The 19,155-nt window shown below is 34.7% G+C and overlaps 1 protein-coding gene and 1 long non-coding RNA gene across 2 annotated transcripts; one reads left to right on the top strand and one right to left on the bottom strand.

Annotated features, from left to right (window-relative positions):
- Positions 1-8,342: 8,342 nt before the first annotated feature.
- LOC150027418 (uncharacterized) lies at positions 8,343-9,093 on the top strand. Its single transcript, XR_016521039.1, has 3 exons — positions 8,343-8,480; positions 8,560-8,637; positions 8,713-9,093. It is a non-coding gene; the product is annotated as an uncharacterized LOC150027418 (long non-coding RNA).
- Positions 9,094-11,200: 2,107 nt separating this feature from the next.
- On the bottom strand, positions 11,201-15,484 carry ATP5 (delta subunit of Mt ATP synthase). The gene is made up of 6 exons (XM_068642913.2): positions 15,240-15,484; positions 15,038-15,088; positions 14,392-14,635; positions 11,944-12,056; positions 11,547-11,633; positions 11,201-11,452 (listed from the first exon to the last, which is right to left on the bottom strand). Exons 1-6 carry the CDS (start codon positions 15,351-15,353, stop codon positions 11,324-11,326), a joined length of 738 nt encoding a protein of 245 aa, XP_068499014.2. The 5' UTR covers positions 15,354-15,484; the 3' UTR covers positions 11,201-11,323.
- Positions 15,485-19,155: the final 3,671 nt, after the last annotated feature.

Here is a 19,155-nt window from a genome sequence, read left to right as displayed (position 1 = left end):
TTTTTATAAAAAAACTTATTTTAATGTATAAGAAAAATAAATTTAATCAATTAAATTTTAAATTAACTTTATTATATATTTTTAAATTGATATGTAGTACATAATAATTGAATATTTATAAATATATTTTATTACTATTTTAAAATCAATAATAAAATAAAATACGAAAATATTTAATAAAATAAAATAAATTTAATATTTTATTATTATATGTTTTATATTAAAAAACCATTTATTTAAATTCTGATAATTTTATTTCAATATATTTTTATTGTGGAATATTTATTTATTTATTAAGTTATATAATAATTTTGTATTTTAACTTCAATTTCATTTCAACTTTAATTTAGATTTTCAAAAAAATATTTTTTACATTAAATTAATTTTAAAGTTTTACTTTATTAATTATTTTCTAAATATATTTATATACTATCACCCATTTGCTCACATTTGTCACAATGTTTACTTGTGAAACAACTGCCACAATAGTATCTTCCCCTTCGGCTAGATTTGCCTTAAGAGGATAGTCGTTTTTGGCCCTATGTCTGCACTGAGGTGTATGATGACATGGCTTTCCATAGACAAAGCAATTACCCTTTTTCTTGAGAGAGGGGTTAGTTCCACTGGGACGAGAGAATTTGTTATATTTCTTTTTATGATCAAATTTTTTCTCGTACCTTTTTGGAGCTAGTTTGTCTTCTACCACGTTTGCTTTGGCAGACAGAGTTTTGGCCTTTGCAGCAGTGCACTCCTTCTTGTTTGTGTCTTCGATGATGATGTGGGTGATCAGATCTAATAGTGGCATCTGCTTTTGTCTGTGCTTCAGTTGTTGTTTGTAATCCGTTCAAGATTGTGGAAGCTTTTCGATCAAGAGTTCAGACACGAATTCATCCGGCAAGGTTATGCTTTCAGTTTTGATATCTTCAATCAGCTTGTGATATTCGTTTATTTGGATTTTGATGTCTTTGCCTTCGATCATCTCCTAGCGGTAGTAGTTTGCAATTACGAATCTTTGTTTGACGATGTCTTCGGCAGTATATTTGAGGATAAGAGAATCCCAAATATCTTTCGCATTCTTATAAGAAGCATAAACATCGAACAAATCGTTAGATAACACACTGAGTAAAGTGTGACGACATACCTTATTTGCATGGATCCAATCGTCAACTTGTTTCGCAGTCGTGGTTGAGTCGGGTTTGGAAGTTGTAAGTGCAAGAGCAACTCTGTACATGTCCAATAGGGTGGACACGCGTTCTTGCCAACGTCGGAATTTCTGACCAGTGAAAACTTCAATTTTGGAGACATCCAGAAATGGTTTCGCAAAAATGGTTTGCGTTGCGGAAACAACATTTGACAGTCCCGGAGCAGTGTTGTTGTTGTCCGTATTTTCAGCCATAAATCCTTACGATTATAGTAAAATAGGCTTTAAAACACGAACAAAATTGGTTTCCCGAGGTGTGAGTAATCATTGTCCGTAAGGACTTATCCGCGATGTATTGCGTAAGTCCCATAGGATATAATAGGAACTTCCCAGTAATTTCCGAGGATCAGAACTAGCAAGGTGCCCTTCTGGGAGTAAAACACAATAAACCCAGATCTATTATAATGGAATGTTATAATTTAAAAAAAAAAAAGAATGAAAAGAGGAGAGGAAGAGGAAGGCACGGTGGTGAGTGCTGTGAGGAAGAAGAAGAGGAGAAGGATGTGCAGTAAGCTAGTGTGTTTGAGCATTCTCGTGCCTCTTATTTATAGGCAAGGAGAGAAGCTCAAAACCCACGAAAAAGGGGATATGGAGAAAGTTGTTCTGGCGGTTCAAAGGTGACGCCGGAGACGCGTCGAAAATGGTGGAAGGCCACCAGAACAAAAGAAAGACCGTGGAACAGGTCTTGCAACGTTCCCAAAACCCTTTCAAACTCAAAGGCACGAACTTGAAACAGAAAGCAAGTGAAGAAACGGATCACCAGAAAAAACGGAGAAGATCTCGCGGTGTCCATCGATCTGCAACGACTCTGAAGAATGTGCACTGCAACGATTCGCTTTCTTCTATATATATATAACGCATATTTACAACAGGCTTAAATTTAAAGTCGAGATTGGTGACATTTCGAGAAAAAAAAATTTCAAAACGTAGTGTTGATAGTTTTTTGGCAACTTGTGTCTAACACGTCTTGAACAACCTGTGTTGAAGTGAAGCTACTTTTTTTTTTTCTCACGACTTGTGTTTGCATTGACTAACATGTAAAACAAATGAGTACAACTTCTATAATGAAAAAATAGCAAACAATTTTAACTCAATTAATGAAATCAAAATTGAATTAAAACTAAAGTGAGAAGAAAGTTTTGTTGCGCACCTGGACTGTGATTGAATCTTCTGGTTATATTCATGGTTTACCAAATTATTTTGAAAAAAATAACAGCATTCAATATTCTACTTAACATAAAAATGTATGACTAGAAATTAGACCATTTTTATGAATGATGAGCAAAATCTTCTATCTCAAACATCTAAGAAAAGCAAGTCATTTTCACTAACCTCAAATGTATTGAATCATGCATACAAATTTTAATCTTGTCCCTTTTACAAGTAATTTGATTTCGTCTTCATTGCACATATAATTATTCATAACTCGGCTCCATTATTAGGGAACGATATCTTACTAGTGTAATTTTACATATTAATTATTCAAGTAAGTAAAATTTTAAAAAATTATTAAAGTAAGTAAGTCATGTTAAGGTGAGATAACTTTTTAAAAAATTATTATAATGGGTGAATCGTGTGTTAAGGTAATGAATTTGTCGTGTTAATGTAACATGAGTTGATTGAAGAGGTAGTGTTAGTTTGACATAATTTATCTATTTAAAATCTTTAAAAGTTTTACACACTTTTTATAATTAATGTGTGAAATTGAAATTGTTAAAAAATTTGCAACATAATATAATATTGAAAGGATAAGAGAATATGTACATGATTATATTAGAATATTATAAAATAATACATAATCAAATCAAGTGTTTGATGTAAGTAATAACATAACAACCTATATTTCATTATGAAATATTGCATCTACATGTGTCTATATGTATATAAAATCGAAAATGTTTTATTAAAATTCTCTGCCACTAACACAGACTTGACACCGCTTGTGTGACAGTAATTGACGATGAGGCAATGAGGTTTATGGTAATTGTCCTAGTAGTGATGTGGCAATAAGGGGAATGCAACAAATGTTAAGAAATAGGCGTAATAGTAATTCGCACGTACCGAATATGGCAACGTCGTCACTACCAACCGATGTAAGTAAACGTATTTGTTTTGTCATTGCCATGTGCAGAGGGTTTCTTTCGGTTATGAACTGATGGAACTAATAAACGTCTTCGTTGTGCCATCGTCGCCCCCATGGTTGTTTCTTTCGTTTGTGAAGCTCTTAAACTAATGGTGGTTTCGTGGGGTTTAGGGTTTAGGATTTAGTAGAGGAAGCCGATGTAAGCCATGTTTTGCAAATTCATAGGTGTGGGTTTATTACATTGGTTTGTAGAAGAGGCCGATGTAATGTAATGCATATTTTTCAAATTCAAATGCGTTGGAATATTAAATCGGTTTGTAGAAGAAACCGATGTAATACATGTATTTTAAACTGAGGGCAGTTTAGTTGTGTGGTTATATTACATTAGTTTGTAATGGAAACCGGTGTGAAAATTCATTTATATGAGGGTAGAATGGCAACTTTAGGGTTTGAGCGTGGGTTTTGGTTTTTACTTTGTTGTGGAAGCGGGAGAATTTGGAGGCAAAGGGTTTACTGAGAGCATTGTTGTTGGAGGTGGGAGGGACAAAGAACAACCATATAGTCGTGGTCTTATTGGAGCGAGGGACAAAGAACCGCAAAAAGTTTTAATCAAAGCACATAAGAAACATTCGTAGCGTCGTCATCTTGGCGGAAGGAGGGAGAAATAACCATAATGTTGTTAGAGGGAGGGTCAAACAACCCTAGAAGGTGTCATTTGTTTTCTACGGTGTTCGACACAAGGTAAAAGTAAATGTCTTTGTCTGTTGACGAAGTAATGAAGTGTTGTTTTTTGCAATGTATGGTTTTTGGAACTTGGGTGTCCACTTTTCATTTTTCAACACATGGGTTGGCCGTAGTTAGTGGTTTTTGTCTGGTTACCTATGTCTGTGTAAGTGGTTACCTGTGTTACGTTAACCGCCATCAACCCTTGACAGGATGATGTTTATCCAAAAAACCCAGGAATGATGACTTCGTCATGAACACCACAACACTCAAATCTCATACTCAACCCCCACAAACTCTAAATTGCCAACTACACACAATTGGACCAACCACAAACTTGCCAAACCCCCAATTTCGCGCATCAACGCACTCACTCAAAATATTGATTACCCGTGTGTGCAAAATATTGATTACCCGTGTATGTGTAAGTGGTTACCTGTGTTACGTTAGTTGCCATCACCCCTTGACAGGACGAAGTTTATGCAAAAAACGTAGAATGATGACTTCCTCATGAACACCATAACACTCAAATCTCATACTCAACCCCCAAGGACTCCAAATTGCCAACTACACACAATTGGACCAACCATTAACTTGTCAAACCCCCAATTTCGCGCACCAACGCACTCACTGAAAAAACTAGTTACCTGTGTTTCTATAAGTGGTTACCTGTTACGTTAACTGCCATCAACCCTTGATAGAACCAAGTTTATCCACAAAACCAGGAATGGTGACTTCCTCATGAACGCCACAACACTTAAATCTCACACGCAACCCCCACGCACTCCAAATTGCCAACTACACACAATTAAACCAACCATGGACTTGGCAAACCCCCAATTTTGCGCACCAACGCACTTATTCAAAAAACTGGTTACCCGTGTGTGTAAGTGGTTACCTGTTTTACGTTAACTGCAATCAACCCTTGACAGGACGAAGTTTATCCAAAAAAACAGGAATGATGACTTCCTCATGAACACCTCAGCACTCAAATCTCACACTCAACCCCCACGCACTCCAAATTGCCAACTACACACAATTGGACCAACCATGGACTTGGCAAACCCTCAATTTCGCGCACCAACGCACTCATTCAAAAAACTGGTTACCTGTGTTTGTGTAAGTGGTTACTTGTGTTACGTTAACTGCCATCAACCCTTGACAGAACCAAATTTATCCAAAAAACCAGGAATGATGATTTCATCATTACCACCACAATACTCAAATCTCACACTCAACCCTCACGCACACCAAATTGCCAACTACACACAATTGGACCAACCATGGACTTGGCAAAACCCAATTTTGCGCACCAACGCACTCACTAAACAAACATGTTACCCGTGTTTGTAAGTGGTTACCTGTGTTACTTTAACTGCCATCAACCCTTGAAAGGACGAAGTTTATCCAAAAAACTAGGAATGATGACTTCCTCATTAAAACCACAACACTCAAATCTCATACTCAATCCCCACGGATTCCAAATTGCCAACTACACACAATTGGACCAACCATGGACTTGCCAAACCCCCAATTTTGCGCACTAATGCACTCACTCCAAAAACAGGTTACACATGTCTGTGTAAATGATTACCTGTGTTACGTTAACTGCCATCAACCCTTGACAAGACGAAGTTTATCCAAAAAAACAGGAATTATGACTTCCTCATGAACACCACAACACTCAAATCTCAAACTCAACCCCCACGGACTCCAAATTGCCAGCAACACATATTTGGACCAACCATAGACTTGTCAAACCCGCAATTTCGCGCACCAACGCAGTCACTAAAAAAACTGGTTATTCGTGTGTGTAAGTGGTTACCTGTGTTATGCTAACTGCCATAAACCCTTGACAGGACGAAGTTTATCCAAAAAACTAGGAATGATGACTTCCTCATGAACACCACAACTTTCAAATCTCAAACTCAACCCCCACGGACTCCAAATTGCCAACTACACACAATTGGACCAACCATGGACTTGCCAAACCCCTAATTTCATGCACCAACACAGTTACTAAAAAAATTGGTTACCCATGTCTCTGTAAGTGGTTACCTGTGTTACATTAATTGTCATCAACCCTTGACAGGACCAAGTTTATCCAAAAAACCAGGAATGATGACTTCCTCATGAACATCACAACACTCAAATCTCACGCTCAACCCCCACACACTCCAAATTGCCAACTACACACAATTGGACCAACCATGGACTTGGCAAACCCCCAATTTCGCGCACCAACGCACTCGTTCAAAAAACTGATTACCCGTGTCTATGTAAGTGGTTACCCGTGTCTCTTCCTAAGAAGTCATCCAACTCTTTCTTAAAATCTTCATCTATAGTCTTGCTTCATTTGCTGGATTTGCCCCCTGAATAATAGAACCTGTCCCCAGGCCAAAATACATAACTTGCAAAATGATTAGGAAGCATATAGGAATTGGGTTGCCTTTGAGGATTTTTTTTTAATTTTCTTTTTCTTAAAAGTAAAAATCAAACAAATTATAAAGTAAATTTTATATTGGGTTGTCTCCCAGTAAGCGCTCGTTTAACGTCATATAGCTTGACGCATATTTCTTTCAAGGCGACATATATGGGTTGGGTTTCCCTTAAAATTCTCCATGGTTTCTCAACTGGACTTATTTGATAGGAGTGATTGGCTAGACAAAATTCCCCAGTCACTTCATTATTAAAACCATATGTTCTCTCTTAATTGGTGATAGGTATAGTCATCATCATCTCTCATTCTTTTATAACTTTTCCTTACTTCTCTTTTATTTATTTTTAACTTCTAGAGTTGTCTTCTCAATTGCTCAATCTATAAAAACTTGTTTCCTTAATATCATATGACAACTCAAGCAAGGATTAGTATAACAAGCAAATAGTTTTTTTTTCTAAAAGAAATAAAGAAAAGCAGAAAATTTAAAATAACAAAAGAAAGAGAAATAAATTAGTAAATGAAAAACAGAACAATAAAAAAATAAAAGAAACAAAAACTTACTTAAATAAAAACTAAAAACTAAATAAAATAATAAAACTAAATTTTTTAACAAAGAGAAAAATAAAATAAATAAAACAAGAATAATATATAAAAAAAATACAAAATAAAACAAACTTTAATAACTAACTAAGAAAACTAAAACATAATATATAGATAGATAGAAAAACTTGCGTAAAATAAAAACTAAGAATGAAATGAAAGAAAATAATAAAACTAAAAATAAAAATAAAATAAAATAACATAAAATAAATAACTATTAAGAAAAAATAAATAAATGAAATAAAAATGAAACTAAAATAAAACAGAAACTAGTAGTAATAAATAACTAATTAAAATAAATAAATAAAAACTACGTAAACTCTAAATAAACAACTTAAGCTAAAAAAAAATTAAAATAAAATATGAAAAAACAAAATAAAATAAGAATAAGAATAAAAAAAAAAAAAATCGATAGTAACTGAATCCGGCCTGCTCTGTTGAGTCTCTGCTTTTTCCCGCCCTCTCTTAGTACAGCTTCATGCATTCACTCAAAACAATTTTATATAACAACATTTAACAACTTTCCAAGTAAATTTGTTATAAATTCAAGTTATTTTGTTGATCACCATATTTTCATATATGAATTCCACTTCTTCTTCCAGTGCCTCTTCCAGCACTTCTTCTTCTATGTCGACGTCTTTCACCGCTAGTGGCCCCTGTTTCCAGCTTCTCGGAGGCCCCCCATCGTTGCCCCCCCATTCCTTCCATCTCCTTCCTACCATCTCCCCATTATCCCGGTGCCGCCCCGACAACCAAACTTCCTACCACCTTATCTGCCAGACCCCAGTGACCCGCTGTCGGAGCCCAGTTACCTGCTGTCGGAGCCGTCGAACCCTGTTTCTACTTATCCCGAACCTCCACAGGAAGACGCCTCTTCTTCGGTGTCGCCGCCGTCGTGACCCACAGTCGGAACCCAGTGACCCGCTGCCGAAGCCCAGTTATCCGCTTTCGGAGCCCAATAACTCGCTGCCGGAGCCCAGTCACCTTATCTGCTAGACCCCAGTGACCCGCTACCGGAGCCCAGCCCAGTGACCCGCTGCCGTAGCCCAATAACACGCTGCCGGAACCCAATAACCCGCTGTCGGAACGCAGTCACCTTATCTACCAGACCCCAGTGACCTGCTGCCGAATTCCACTTCTTCTTCCAGTGCCTCTTCCTGCACTTCTTCTTTTATGTCGACGTCTTCCACCGCTAGAGGCCCCTTGTTTCCAGCTTCTCGGAGGCCTCCCATCGTTGCCCCCCCATTCCTTCCATCTCCTTCCTACCATCTCCCCATTTTTCCGGTGCCGACCCGACAACCAAACTTCCTACCACCTTATCTGCCAGACCCCAGTGACCCGCTGCCGGAACCTAGTGACCCGCTGCCGGAGCCGTCGAACCCTGTTTCTACTTATCCCGAACCTCCATAGGAGGCATAGTTGATCCCAACAAGGTAATACAATGAATGAATTGATGCCTAACATTAACTTTTTTTGTGCCATTTCTACATTTTTCTACATTTTCCTTTGAAGGGCATATCTCTTCGATTTCCACGACTAATTCGACTCCGGCATGACAAAGCTCCTGAACAGGCCACATCAGCTGAGCAGGTACCAATATGATTCAAGATTGAGAAAATAGTAATGGATTCTTTTTTGTCATCTTCATCTTTTCATGTTTTGCAGGTTGCTGAGTTGTATAAAGCTCAAGCCAACAATCAAGCCAACGAACAAGATGAAGAAGATTATTGAGGGGAAAATTTTGCTCTTTTTCTTGCACATCGATTCTATTTTAATTTTTTTATTAAGAAGAGAGGTACACAGGAATAATCCTTGGTCAAAATGCCAGAAAATATTAGGTTCGTGAATAGAAATAGGGGCAGAGGTGCTGGATAAAATTTACATTATTCTTTACAGAAATTGTGATTTGAATTGATAACCTTTTCAGTTTAGATTATTTTTAAACTCAAGTGTACAGAGAAATATTGAGTGGAGAACACTGGTGTATTTTTTAGATAAACCATGGCTGCTTTATTTATATAGAGAAAAAGGAATCAATACCATAAATAGAGATTTGATATCCTCTAATCACATAGATATGATATGGCAATAACTTAGTAAATATAATTATTAACTTAGTTAAATATTAATTATATTATTATTAGTATTATTTTAAATTTTAGTTTGATTGGATTTCTGTTTAAATATAATGGAACTTAATCTAACTTCTAAGATATTAATTTATATGGGATTAGGTTAGGTTTGACTTCATCTATGTAAAGGAATGAATATTATATTATTATAAATCAAAATAACTGCAACGTAGAATTATTACATCCATAATTTAAATCATTTTAAAAATATTATTTTATTTAAAATTTATTTTTTTATTGATTAAATTAGATAATATTTTATAAACTCAAAATTTATTAATATTTAAAATAATTTTTATTAATGATAAAAAAATTTAAATTAATTTTTAAATTGATATAACTAGCTGCTAAGATTATAGCTATTAACTATTTTGCATTAAGAATTTGTTAAATTGTTTAAAGGAGTCCAATAATAATAAATGATAAATTCTATTAACTATTTTGCATTAAGAATTTGTTAAATTGTTTAAAGGAGTCCAATAATAATAAATGATAAATTCTATTAACTATTTTGCATTAAGAATTTGTTAAATTGTTTAAAGGAGTCCAATAATAATAAATGATAAATTCTAAATAAAAAATGTTATTGGAAAGAAGATAATAATGTAGGTTAAATGTATTGAAGAGTTAAATGTGTAACACCCCAATAATACATCTCTATCAATTACAACACAAGTTCTACATATCTTTATACAAGCTTAATGTTTTTCAAAATATTCCTAATACATGATTAGAACTTATAGAACTACAAATATTTACAATATAACTTGTAGACCCTCCGACACCAATATGTTTGTCTCGTGTAGTACGGTCATCGGAGTTCATAACATAGGAAGAAAAACAAGGGTAAGGAGTGAAAATAAAATTCAACATAAAACAATCACATAGATCTACACATCTAGGATATTCAACAAACATAATAACAATTGACGTCTTCTAAAACATCTGTATTAAGTCCTACTAGAGACTAACGATCCAAAGATTACCAGCGAATTCAAGATAAAGAATCAGAGTAAGTTCAATACAACCCAAATAGTACATCTCATACGTCACGATGTGCATGAACTCCCCCATCAGCTTTTCATCATCTGATATCTTAGTTTATGTGACTTAGATCATTAGTGAAAAATAAACATCAGTCCATATATTATCCCAAATATATGAATTCAATTTCATACATTTTTCTTCATAAAGTATCATTCAAAATGTGATCCACAACATTCAAAAGTCTACTAATTTATGCACCAACATTGATAAGTTTTGTTTTGAATCTATAAGATTCTCTACTCACTAATGGTAAGTTTTGTTTTGAATCTATAAGATTCTCTACTCACTAAAGTCTACTAATTTATGCACCAACATTGGTAAGTTTTGTTTTGAATCTATAAGTTTCTCTACTCACTAATGGTAAGTTTTTGTTTTGAATCTATAAGATTCTCTACTCACTAATTTATGCATGCTTTATTATTTGTTTGGTTTGAATTAATGGTTGAATATTGAATATATTTTGTGTTGTGTAGAAAATGGAGGAGCATTGAAAATGGGTGAAGGAAAAGGGTTGAGATAATGTTGTCTAAAGTTAGCATAGAAATACAACAAATGTGAAGACAACGACAAGTGCTTCATTGTTTGTGAGAAAAAAAAAACATGAATATTTAACAAGTGGTGTATCTGTAATTAAAAAAAGAATGTGTTTGTCGTCACCCATGTTAAATGTTTCATCTTCTCCAATTACAGTTTTAATGTTAATTCATTTGTAAATATTAGATCCTTCCAATAAAATTACTCTTTTATATTATGTTTATCTTCTAATATTTTTTTATGCATAACTAATACTTCTCATCAAGTACCCCATCCAACGCCTCCATACAGACTTAACTTCCTTTGCTTTGTATTAGGATGCATCATTATTGAATATCCAGATTATGACAGACAACACCCACAAACTAAAACCTCTTCAAAATTCCAAATCAAAATATATTCAGATACACTAAAAAATTGCAACAAAGCATAACAAGAAGTTGGAAAGAGGTAGCTTTTATTTGCAAAATGATGGCATTCCATCCCATAGAAATCTGTATCCACACAATTTATAATGAACAAGAATGTAAGTTAAACCATGACAACACACAAAATGTTGTCTTTTAGATGTTGGCAATGGATACAGGTTCTCGGAGGATCCTCTCCATCTGTTGTGCCCTAGTCTTAATAGACATATCAAAGACCTTCTGGCTAAATTCCAGCACAAGGCCACCAAGTATGCTTGGATCAATCTGAAAAATCAAAAGGGAAAAAATCACTAATTAACAACTCGAACTCAGGAGACGTACACACATAATCTCAGGTGGAAAAAATTCCACACAGTACCTTCTGTTCAAGATGAACCTTTGCTCCAGAACCTATTATTTCTTGAAGAGTCTCCTTCAAGGCCTTTTCCTCTTCAGGGGGAAGAGCCTGGCATAAAAATATAGTTAAGGGAATAACTAATCACTCTGTTGTTCAGCGACATAACTTCATATCATGTATCCAACTAAGCATCCAAGGGCCAATGTTGATATAATTTCACAAAACACCAACATACCCAACTACCGATACTAGCATATGAGCATTTAGACAGTTTACAGCAGCAACTACTAAGCAATAAAACAGCAATTATCTGTAGGTGTAAGGCATGCTAATATACTAGCTCTTCTTTAGAATTGGATATATAACATGCTAAAATCTGAGTATGTAAAAATACTCTAAAAGGTATAACACTACTTACAACAACAGTGGTCACAGTCGCTTTCACTTCTCCCTTGTATGCCATTGCCAACTCCGTAAACCTCTTTGCAATGGTCTCTAAGTTTTTAAGCCGTCCATTCTCAGCAACAATAACTTCACAACCAAATAATAATAATCAATGAATCATAGTATAAAAAAATAAATGTAGCTGCCATCTAATTAGTTCAAGATAAATAAGATAGTTTGAAGTGCTAAAGAAGTGGCACCAAAGTAGCTAGCATTCTCCAAAGACATGAGTTCCAACAAATACCACGGCATGTAACCTTGAAGACTCACACTATTATAACACGTATTTTAAGTTTCAACCAGAATGCAAACAACTTTTTTAATATTGCTCCTTTTTTATCTTAATAGTAATCCTATTATTTAGGTTTCTACATGCATTTTTTATTTGTTTCATTATTTATTAAGAAATTGAGACATAGATCATTTTTACATAGTATAAAGGTGGATGTAACCAAATTGATCAAGGCAGTGGATGGTGAATCCACCATGCACAGGTTCAATTTCCGTTCTTTGCCCATATCTATCTATCTTCTATTTAAATACTGATACATGCAAGAACCCAGATAACACAGCCTCAGCACAACCAGAGAAGAAAAGAGACTCAGAGAAAGCACAAGGGAAGAAAGTGAAGCAGCAACAGAAATCAGAGAGGGAAGAAAGTGCTGTGAGTTACATAAGAGAGAGATAGGAAGGGTTGGGCACAAGAGATAGGAGAGGGGAACTAGTGCCCAGAGGCAGAGACACAATTATTACTTGCCGAGACAATAAGGCACAAAATATGCAAAAAAATGGGGCTATTTTTGCACACCACTTCAATGATATAGCACCTTGGAGGAACCGTCCTGATCATTCCACCTATGTCTGCAACACATCTTGACACTGACAGGAGGAAAATCATGTATCATCAAACAAGTTGACATAATATTTTGACAGTACTGGCTGTCATACTTAATGAGAGAGAGAGAGAGATTGTCATACTTCAGACCTTTTCTGTTTGTGTAACACTCCCAAAGGCATCCTTTTTAAAAGTATTATTCAACATGGCCAAACTCATATAATTAGCATAAAGTCAACTAAGTAGAATAGGTCCAGCTTGAGCATCAGAGAAGTGACCTAAGTTTAGCATCTATACTAGGAGAAATACAATGTGAATTAAGAAAGAAGCATATGACTAAATTCTTTTGTGTTCCTTACTGTTTTGGCGTCACTGCCATTACCAAAAAAGGGTGATAGTTTTAGAGGGGTTAATGAAGGTGAGGGGATATCTGGGCATTCCTGTTGTTTTATACTTTGTCAGCTAAGGGTTTCGGCAGAGTGTTTATTCTCTGAAGCACTTCCTCTGTGACGGGAGGTTATAGTCTTGCAGTAATCCTCCCCAATTCCATCAGTCAGTAATACAAAAATACACATGTTTTTCTCCTTGGTCTTTTTATTATTGGTCCAATCTGCCAGATACCATTGTGTCCAAAGGATATGACATGGAAGCCAAGCTTTCAGATCTAGAAACTCAATTTCAATAGTTGCAATTTTCTGTAACAGCATTGCAAAATAATGCAGTCCAAGAGACTGAGGCTAAATTATCCAAGCTTCGGGAGAACCAAAATTCTATACTGAAATAAAGTGATGTGACAGCTCAGGGAAGCTTGCAGTTAGTATCGATCCTAATGACATCAGGAACTTAGTTCGATGGGATGGATGACAATCAAATAGTAAAGAGGTGAAACTGCCTTCATTTTATGGAACACCATAGTAGGCCAAAACTAAGTTCAGAAAACCCACTTTTAACTAAACTAAAGGCCACACTGGCCAATGTGTCAATGGAAGGTCATGAAGTGCACTGAGAAAAGCCAATCCTGAGCTATCATGTTAAAACTAATGGAGGCACCCCCTTTATATATTTTAATTATTATTTAAATATTATTGTAGATTATAGACATTAATAAATATTAGTATTTAAAAAATTGGAACATGTGTTTCAATGTTTTATAACTCACACGCAGACAAAGCTAAGTAGAAAGAGAGCACTGAATTCTGGTGCTTCACACTTAAGCTGTCAATTAGCAGTAAGTTTCATATGACTGGAATCAACATTGGAGACAATTGGGTGATATGGAGCTATATTTTAAGTATAATTTCCAATCAAGGGAAGTAAAAAGAAGATGCAAATATAAAATCCACTGAAAGATGTGAATGCTTAACAATGAGATAGCTGCCACAGTACCATGAGAATTATTACTAATGTAATAATAGCACAAAAAGCACAGTGCCTCCAAAAATTAGCTTACACTCGCATAACATGTCCAAATATAGATATATAGAAGAACAGGAAAGAAAAAACTATTACATCTTTCAGGATTAATGCTCTAAAGTCAGAAGGAAATTCACACGTGTCATGCCTACTAGAGGATTAAAGACTTCTTACCAAGGAAATTCTTTGTCAAGTCTGAAAACTTAGCTTCTCCACAAACCTCCTGGATGACTTTTACTCTAATAGCCTTAGCCACAGACACATCCTTTACAAACTGTGAAAATTTGGAACTATTCTTAACTGCCTCAACAAATTGCAAAATCTCAGACTCGACCTTTTCGATTGCATTAGCTTTCACAGATGCAATGTACAAAGCAGATGCATAGTTTCCTGAACCTCCAAACAAAGCCAAAGGGACCTAAAAAGCAACAGAAGAGAAAAAAGACAAGGAAAAACCAGATCAAACGATGCATAACAACAACAACAAACAAAACAGGGGAGAGAAAAGAGAAACTTTCTACAAATGTTCAATCAGCCCTAACTGAATACATGATTAAAAAGAAGATTCTTTTGGCTACCCAAAGGTATCTCCTTCCAAGGCAATCCCGATCGACACACTAAATATAAAACATCACAGCAGGGATTCAAAACATCTTTCGCTGCACTGCGAAGGACTATTCCTATTCCCTTCTGCTAAACATAACCACTCCATTCAACAAACTATTTAACCAAAAAACACATCGATGCACACAGTTTCCCACGCATATTCTTTTCTTCAATGAATCACATAAAATAAATCATAATCCAAGCATTCGTTTACCTTAACTTTGCTGTCCCTTGCTCCCGGCACGTTGGCATAATTTCTGGAGGCCTGTACAAGAATAGGAACGAAACGAAGGCAAGTTGTGATTCAAAACATAAAAATGCATACAAATCGTAGATTCAAAAAATTTCACACGAATTGAGGGCACGGAAATGAAATCAGAAGGAGAGATTGAGATTGTTTGGTGTATGATTCTTACGAGGGAAACGGAAGGAACAACGAGGGATCGGTGGAGATCGGATCGGTGGGAAGTGACGAGGGTGGATTTGTTGAAGAGGGAGATTCCCGATCTGACGCGGTTGCACAGTGCCATCACTGCAAAACCCTAATTTTGTGGAGTTTGAGTCACTGATTCTGGTTCTGTTGTTCGGGAGAGAAACAAAGGCACACACAGAGGAACTGAATCTGAATAGGGCTAATGAAGACTCAGAAGTAAATTTTAACATTTTTTTTTTCTATTTTCTTTGCTTTTTTTACACTTTTTTTTTTTACTTTTAATGGATTAAAAAAAATTAAAACAATATTTTTTATGCATTTCATTAATCTCCACAATTGTTTAAAAATACTACATTGAATTTCTCTTACAATAGGAATTACTTTAAATATTAAAAAAAATCTCTTAATAACTGTTGTCATTAAATTGAATATTACAATACAAATTACACTAGTGTTTGTTTGTTATTGTATTTGGGTAGGTTTTCTTATAGTTAAATTTTGGGTGATTTTAGATTTCTTTGTTAATATAAATAATATATTAATTTTTGAAAACTTGACTTATTATAATAATAACTTGTAATTTATATCTGGTGAGAAGATATATTATTTTCATCAAAGTCTTTAGATAACATTACTAAAATTAATTATCACATTTAATTATCATATTTAAGTTATTGTTTACTTTAAAATATACATCAGAAAATTAGAGAATAAATATATATTTAAATTTTCTTAATGTCAATTCAACTTCTGGAAAAAAGAAATGTAATAAGTTTTATTCATAACTTTACTTTTATATTGGAATGACAAATAACAAAGTTTAATGTAAGAGTGACATATCTGTTTAAATATAAAAAATACAACTTCAATAAATGAAAAAATATATTAAGAAATAAATTACGTTTACAATATAAAAAAATTATTGCAAATAGTATTCTTAAGGTATTATGTACATTCTTATTTAAATGAACCAAGTTAATTAAATTTTTAAATAATTGTTAAAAATGTGAGTTACTATAACTTATTTAGTAATTTTAAAATAATTTTATAAATTATATATTTTATATATTTAAATTTCAAGGTAAAAAATAAAAACAAAGCATGAAATATGAATTTAAATTTACAGTATATCATCTATGGTAAGACGAAAAAAAGTGTTTGAAAATAAGGAAGTTGTAATAAAAATTATTAAAAAATATTTTAAAAAATCAATGTAAATGAAGGCGAAAATAAAATATTAAAAAAATTTAAACTATGAAAAAATAGTGTTTATTTATGCAAAATTTTAAAAAAATATATATTTCAATTAGTTAGATATGTAATTTGATTTGATTATACAACTTGTTTCAAATAGGAAAAAAAATGGTAAAAAATTGAAATTGAAACATGAGATTTTGGTATTATTATGTTGAAATATTTTAACCTTTGGTGTTGTTGGAGAGTATGTACACAATTAAAGCCAGTACGTTTTGTTTTCGGAAAGCCAGTTTTGCTCACTCTCAGTCTGGGACTTACTACGCCTTACCCATTGGGTGTTTTGGTTTGAAATTTTTACCAGATGTTCGTCACTGTGTCTGTTGAGTTTTGACAAAGATTTGAGTCCATATTTGTCCCACAAGATTGGAAATAATTTTTTTATTGATCACTGCAGAGCTGAAAGGAAGGTTTGTTCGTGTATGAAACTGTTTGATTTTTTTTGTGGGTCAATACTCATCCGTTTTACCTTAAATTTGTCGCGTTTTGTCCCGAATTCAGTGGAGACTCTTAGGTTGAATTTCAGGAAAAAACTATTTCGGGAGAATTTTTCAGAAATTTGCGCTCAAATCAAGGCTATCCTCTACCAAAACTAGTGAAATTTCGCCCCACTTTCTGCAATTTTTATTCTGCGACCGTATTGCGCTGAAAAAATTCACACAAGTACTTTCATATGTTGTTTGCACCCAGGTAAGGACGCACGTCCATAAACGAATCACAAAAAGAAGATACGGGGAAGAAAAGCCAGGATATTTTGTTTTCGGAAAACCAGTTTTGTTTACTCTCGGTCTGAGACTTACTACACCTTACTCCTTGGGTGTTTTGGTCTGAAATTTTTACCAGACGTTCGTCACTGTGTCTATTCAGTTTTGGATGAGATTTGAGCTCAAGATTCATCCCACAAGATTGACAATAAATTCTTTATTCATCACTACAAGAGCTGAAAGGAAGGTTCCTTAGTGTGTCAAACTGTTTGATTTTTTTCGTGGGTCAATACTCATCCGTTTGACCTGAACTTTGTCGCGTTTTGTCCCAAATTCAATGGAGATTCTTACGTGGAATTTCAGGAAAAAACTACTTCAGGAGAATTTTTAAGAAATTTTTGCTCAAACCAAGGCTATCCTCAACAAAAACTTGGGAAATTTCGCCATACTTTCTGCAATTTTTATTTTGCGTTCGTATTACGTAGAAAAAAATCACACAAATACTTTCATATGTTGTTTGCACCCAGGTTAGGATGCACGTCCATAAACGAATCACAAAAAGAAGATACGGGGAAGAAAAGCCAGCACGTTTGTTTTCGGAAAACTAGGTTTGTTCACTCTCGGTCTGGGACTTACTATGCCTTACTCCTTGGGTGTTTTGGTTTGAAATTTTTACCAGACGTTCGTCACTGTGTCTATTGAGTTTTGGCTGAGATTTGAGCCCCAGATTCGTCCCACAAGATTGGAAATAAATTTATTATTGGTCACTGCTAGGGCTGAAAGAAAGGTTCGTTCGTGTGTGAAACTGTTTGATTTTTTTCATGGGTCAATACTCATCTGTTTGACTTGAAATTTGTCGCGTTTTGTCCCGAATTCAGTGGAGATTTTTACGTGGAATTTTGGGAATAAACTATTTTCGGAGAATTTTGCAGAAATTTTCGCTCAAACAAAGGCTATCCTCTACCAATACTTGTGAAATTTCACTTTACTTTTGCAATTTTTATTCTGCGTCCGTATTGCGCAGAAAATATTCACACAAGTACTTTCTTATGTTTTTTGCACCCAAGTAAGAAGGCACGTCCATAAACGAATCACAAAAAGAAGATACGGGGAAGAAAAGCCACGATGTTTTGTTTTCGAAAAACCAATTTTTTTCCACTCTAGGTCAGGGACCTACAACGCCTTACTCCTTGGATGTTTTGGTCTGAAATTTTTACCAGTTGTTCGTCACTATGTCTGTTGAGTTTTGGCTGAGATTTGAGCCCCAGATTCGTCCCACAAGATTGACAATAAAGTTTTTATTGATCACTACAAAGGCTGAAAGGAATGTTCGTTCGTGTGTGAAACTGTTTGATTTTTTTCGTGGGTCAATACTCATCCATTTCACCTGAAATTTGTCGCGTTTTGTCCCGAATTCAGTGGAGATTCTTACGTGGAATTTGAGGAACAAACTATTTCGGGAGAATTTTTCAGAAATTTTCGCTCAAACCAAGGCTATCCTCTACCAAAACTTGTGAAATTTCGCTCTACTTTCTGCAATTTTTATTCTGCGTCCGTATTGCGCTGAAAATATTCACACAAGTACTTTCATATGTTGTTTGCGCCCAGGTAAGGAGGCACGTTCATAAACAAAGCACAAAGAGAAGATACGGGGAAGAAAAGCCCGGACCTTTTTGTTTTCGAAAAACAAATTTTGTTCACTCTCGGTCTGGGACTTACTACGCCTTACTCCTTGGGTGTTTTGGTCTGAAATTTTTACCAGACGTTCGTCACTGTGTCTATTGAGTTTTGGCTGAGATTTCAGCCCCAGATTCGTCCCACAAGATTGGGAATAAATTTTTTATTGATCACTGTCAGGGCTGAAAGGAAGGTTCGTTCGTGTGTGAAACTGTTTGATTTTTTTCGTGGGTCAATACTCTTCCGTTTCACCTGAAATTTATC

This window comes from Phaseolus vulgaris, chromosome 5 (genome assembly GCF_051622355.1).
Source record: "Phaseolus vulgaris cultivar YP4 chromosome 5, ASM5162235v1, whole genome shotgun sequence".
Classification (NCBI taxonomy): Eukaryota; Viridiplantae; Streptophyta; class Magnoliopsida; order Fabales; family Fabaceae; genus Phaseolus; species Phaseolus vulgaris.
Note: the sequence above shows the minus strand (reverse complement) of the source record. Positions and strands in the feature narration are given on the sequence as shown.

Excerpts from the sequence above, each read along its gene's own strand:
- ATP5 (XM_068642913.2), bottom strand. The coding sequence starts at position 15,353 with ATGGCACTGTGCAACCGCGTCAGATCGGGAATCTCCCTCTTCAACAAA. Across the intron at positions 12,057-14,391 it reads CTTGACAAAGAATTTCCTTG|TTATTGTTGCTGAGAATGGA; the intron begins GTAAGAAGTCTT and ends TTGGTTGTGAAG. Across the intron at positions 11,453-11,546 it reads AGGTTCATCTTGAACAGAAG|ATTGATCCAAGCATACTTGG; the intron begins GTACTGTGTGGA and ends TTGATTTTTCAG.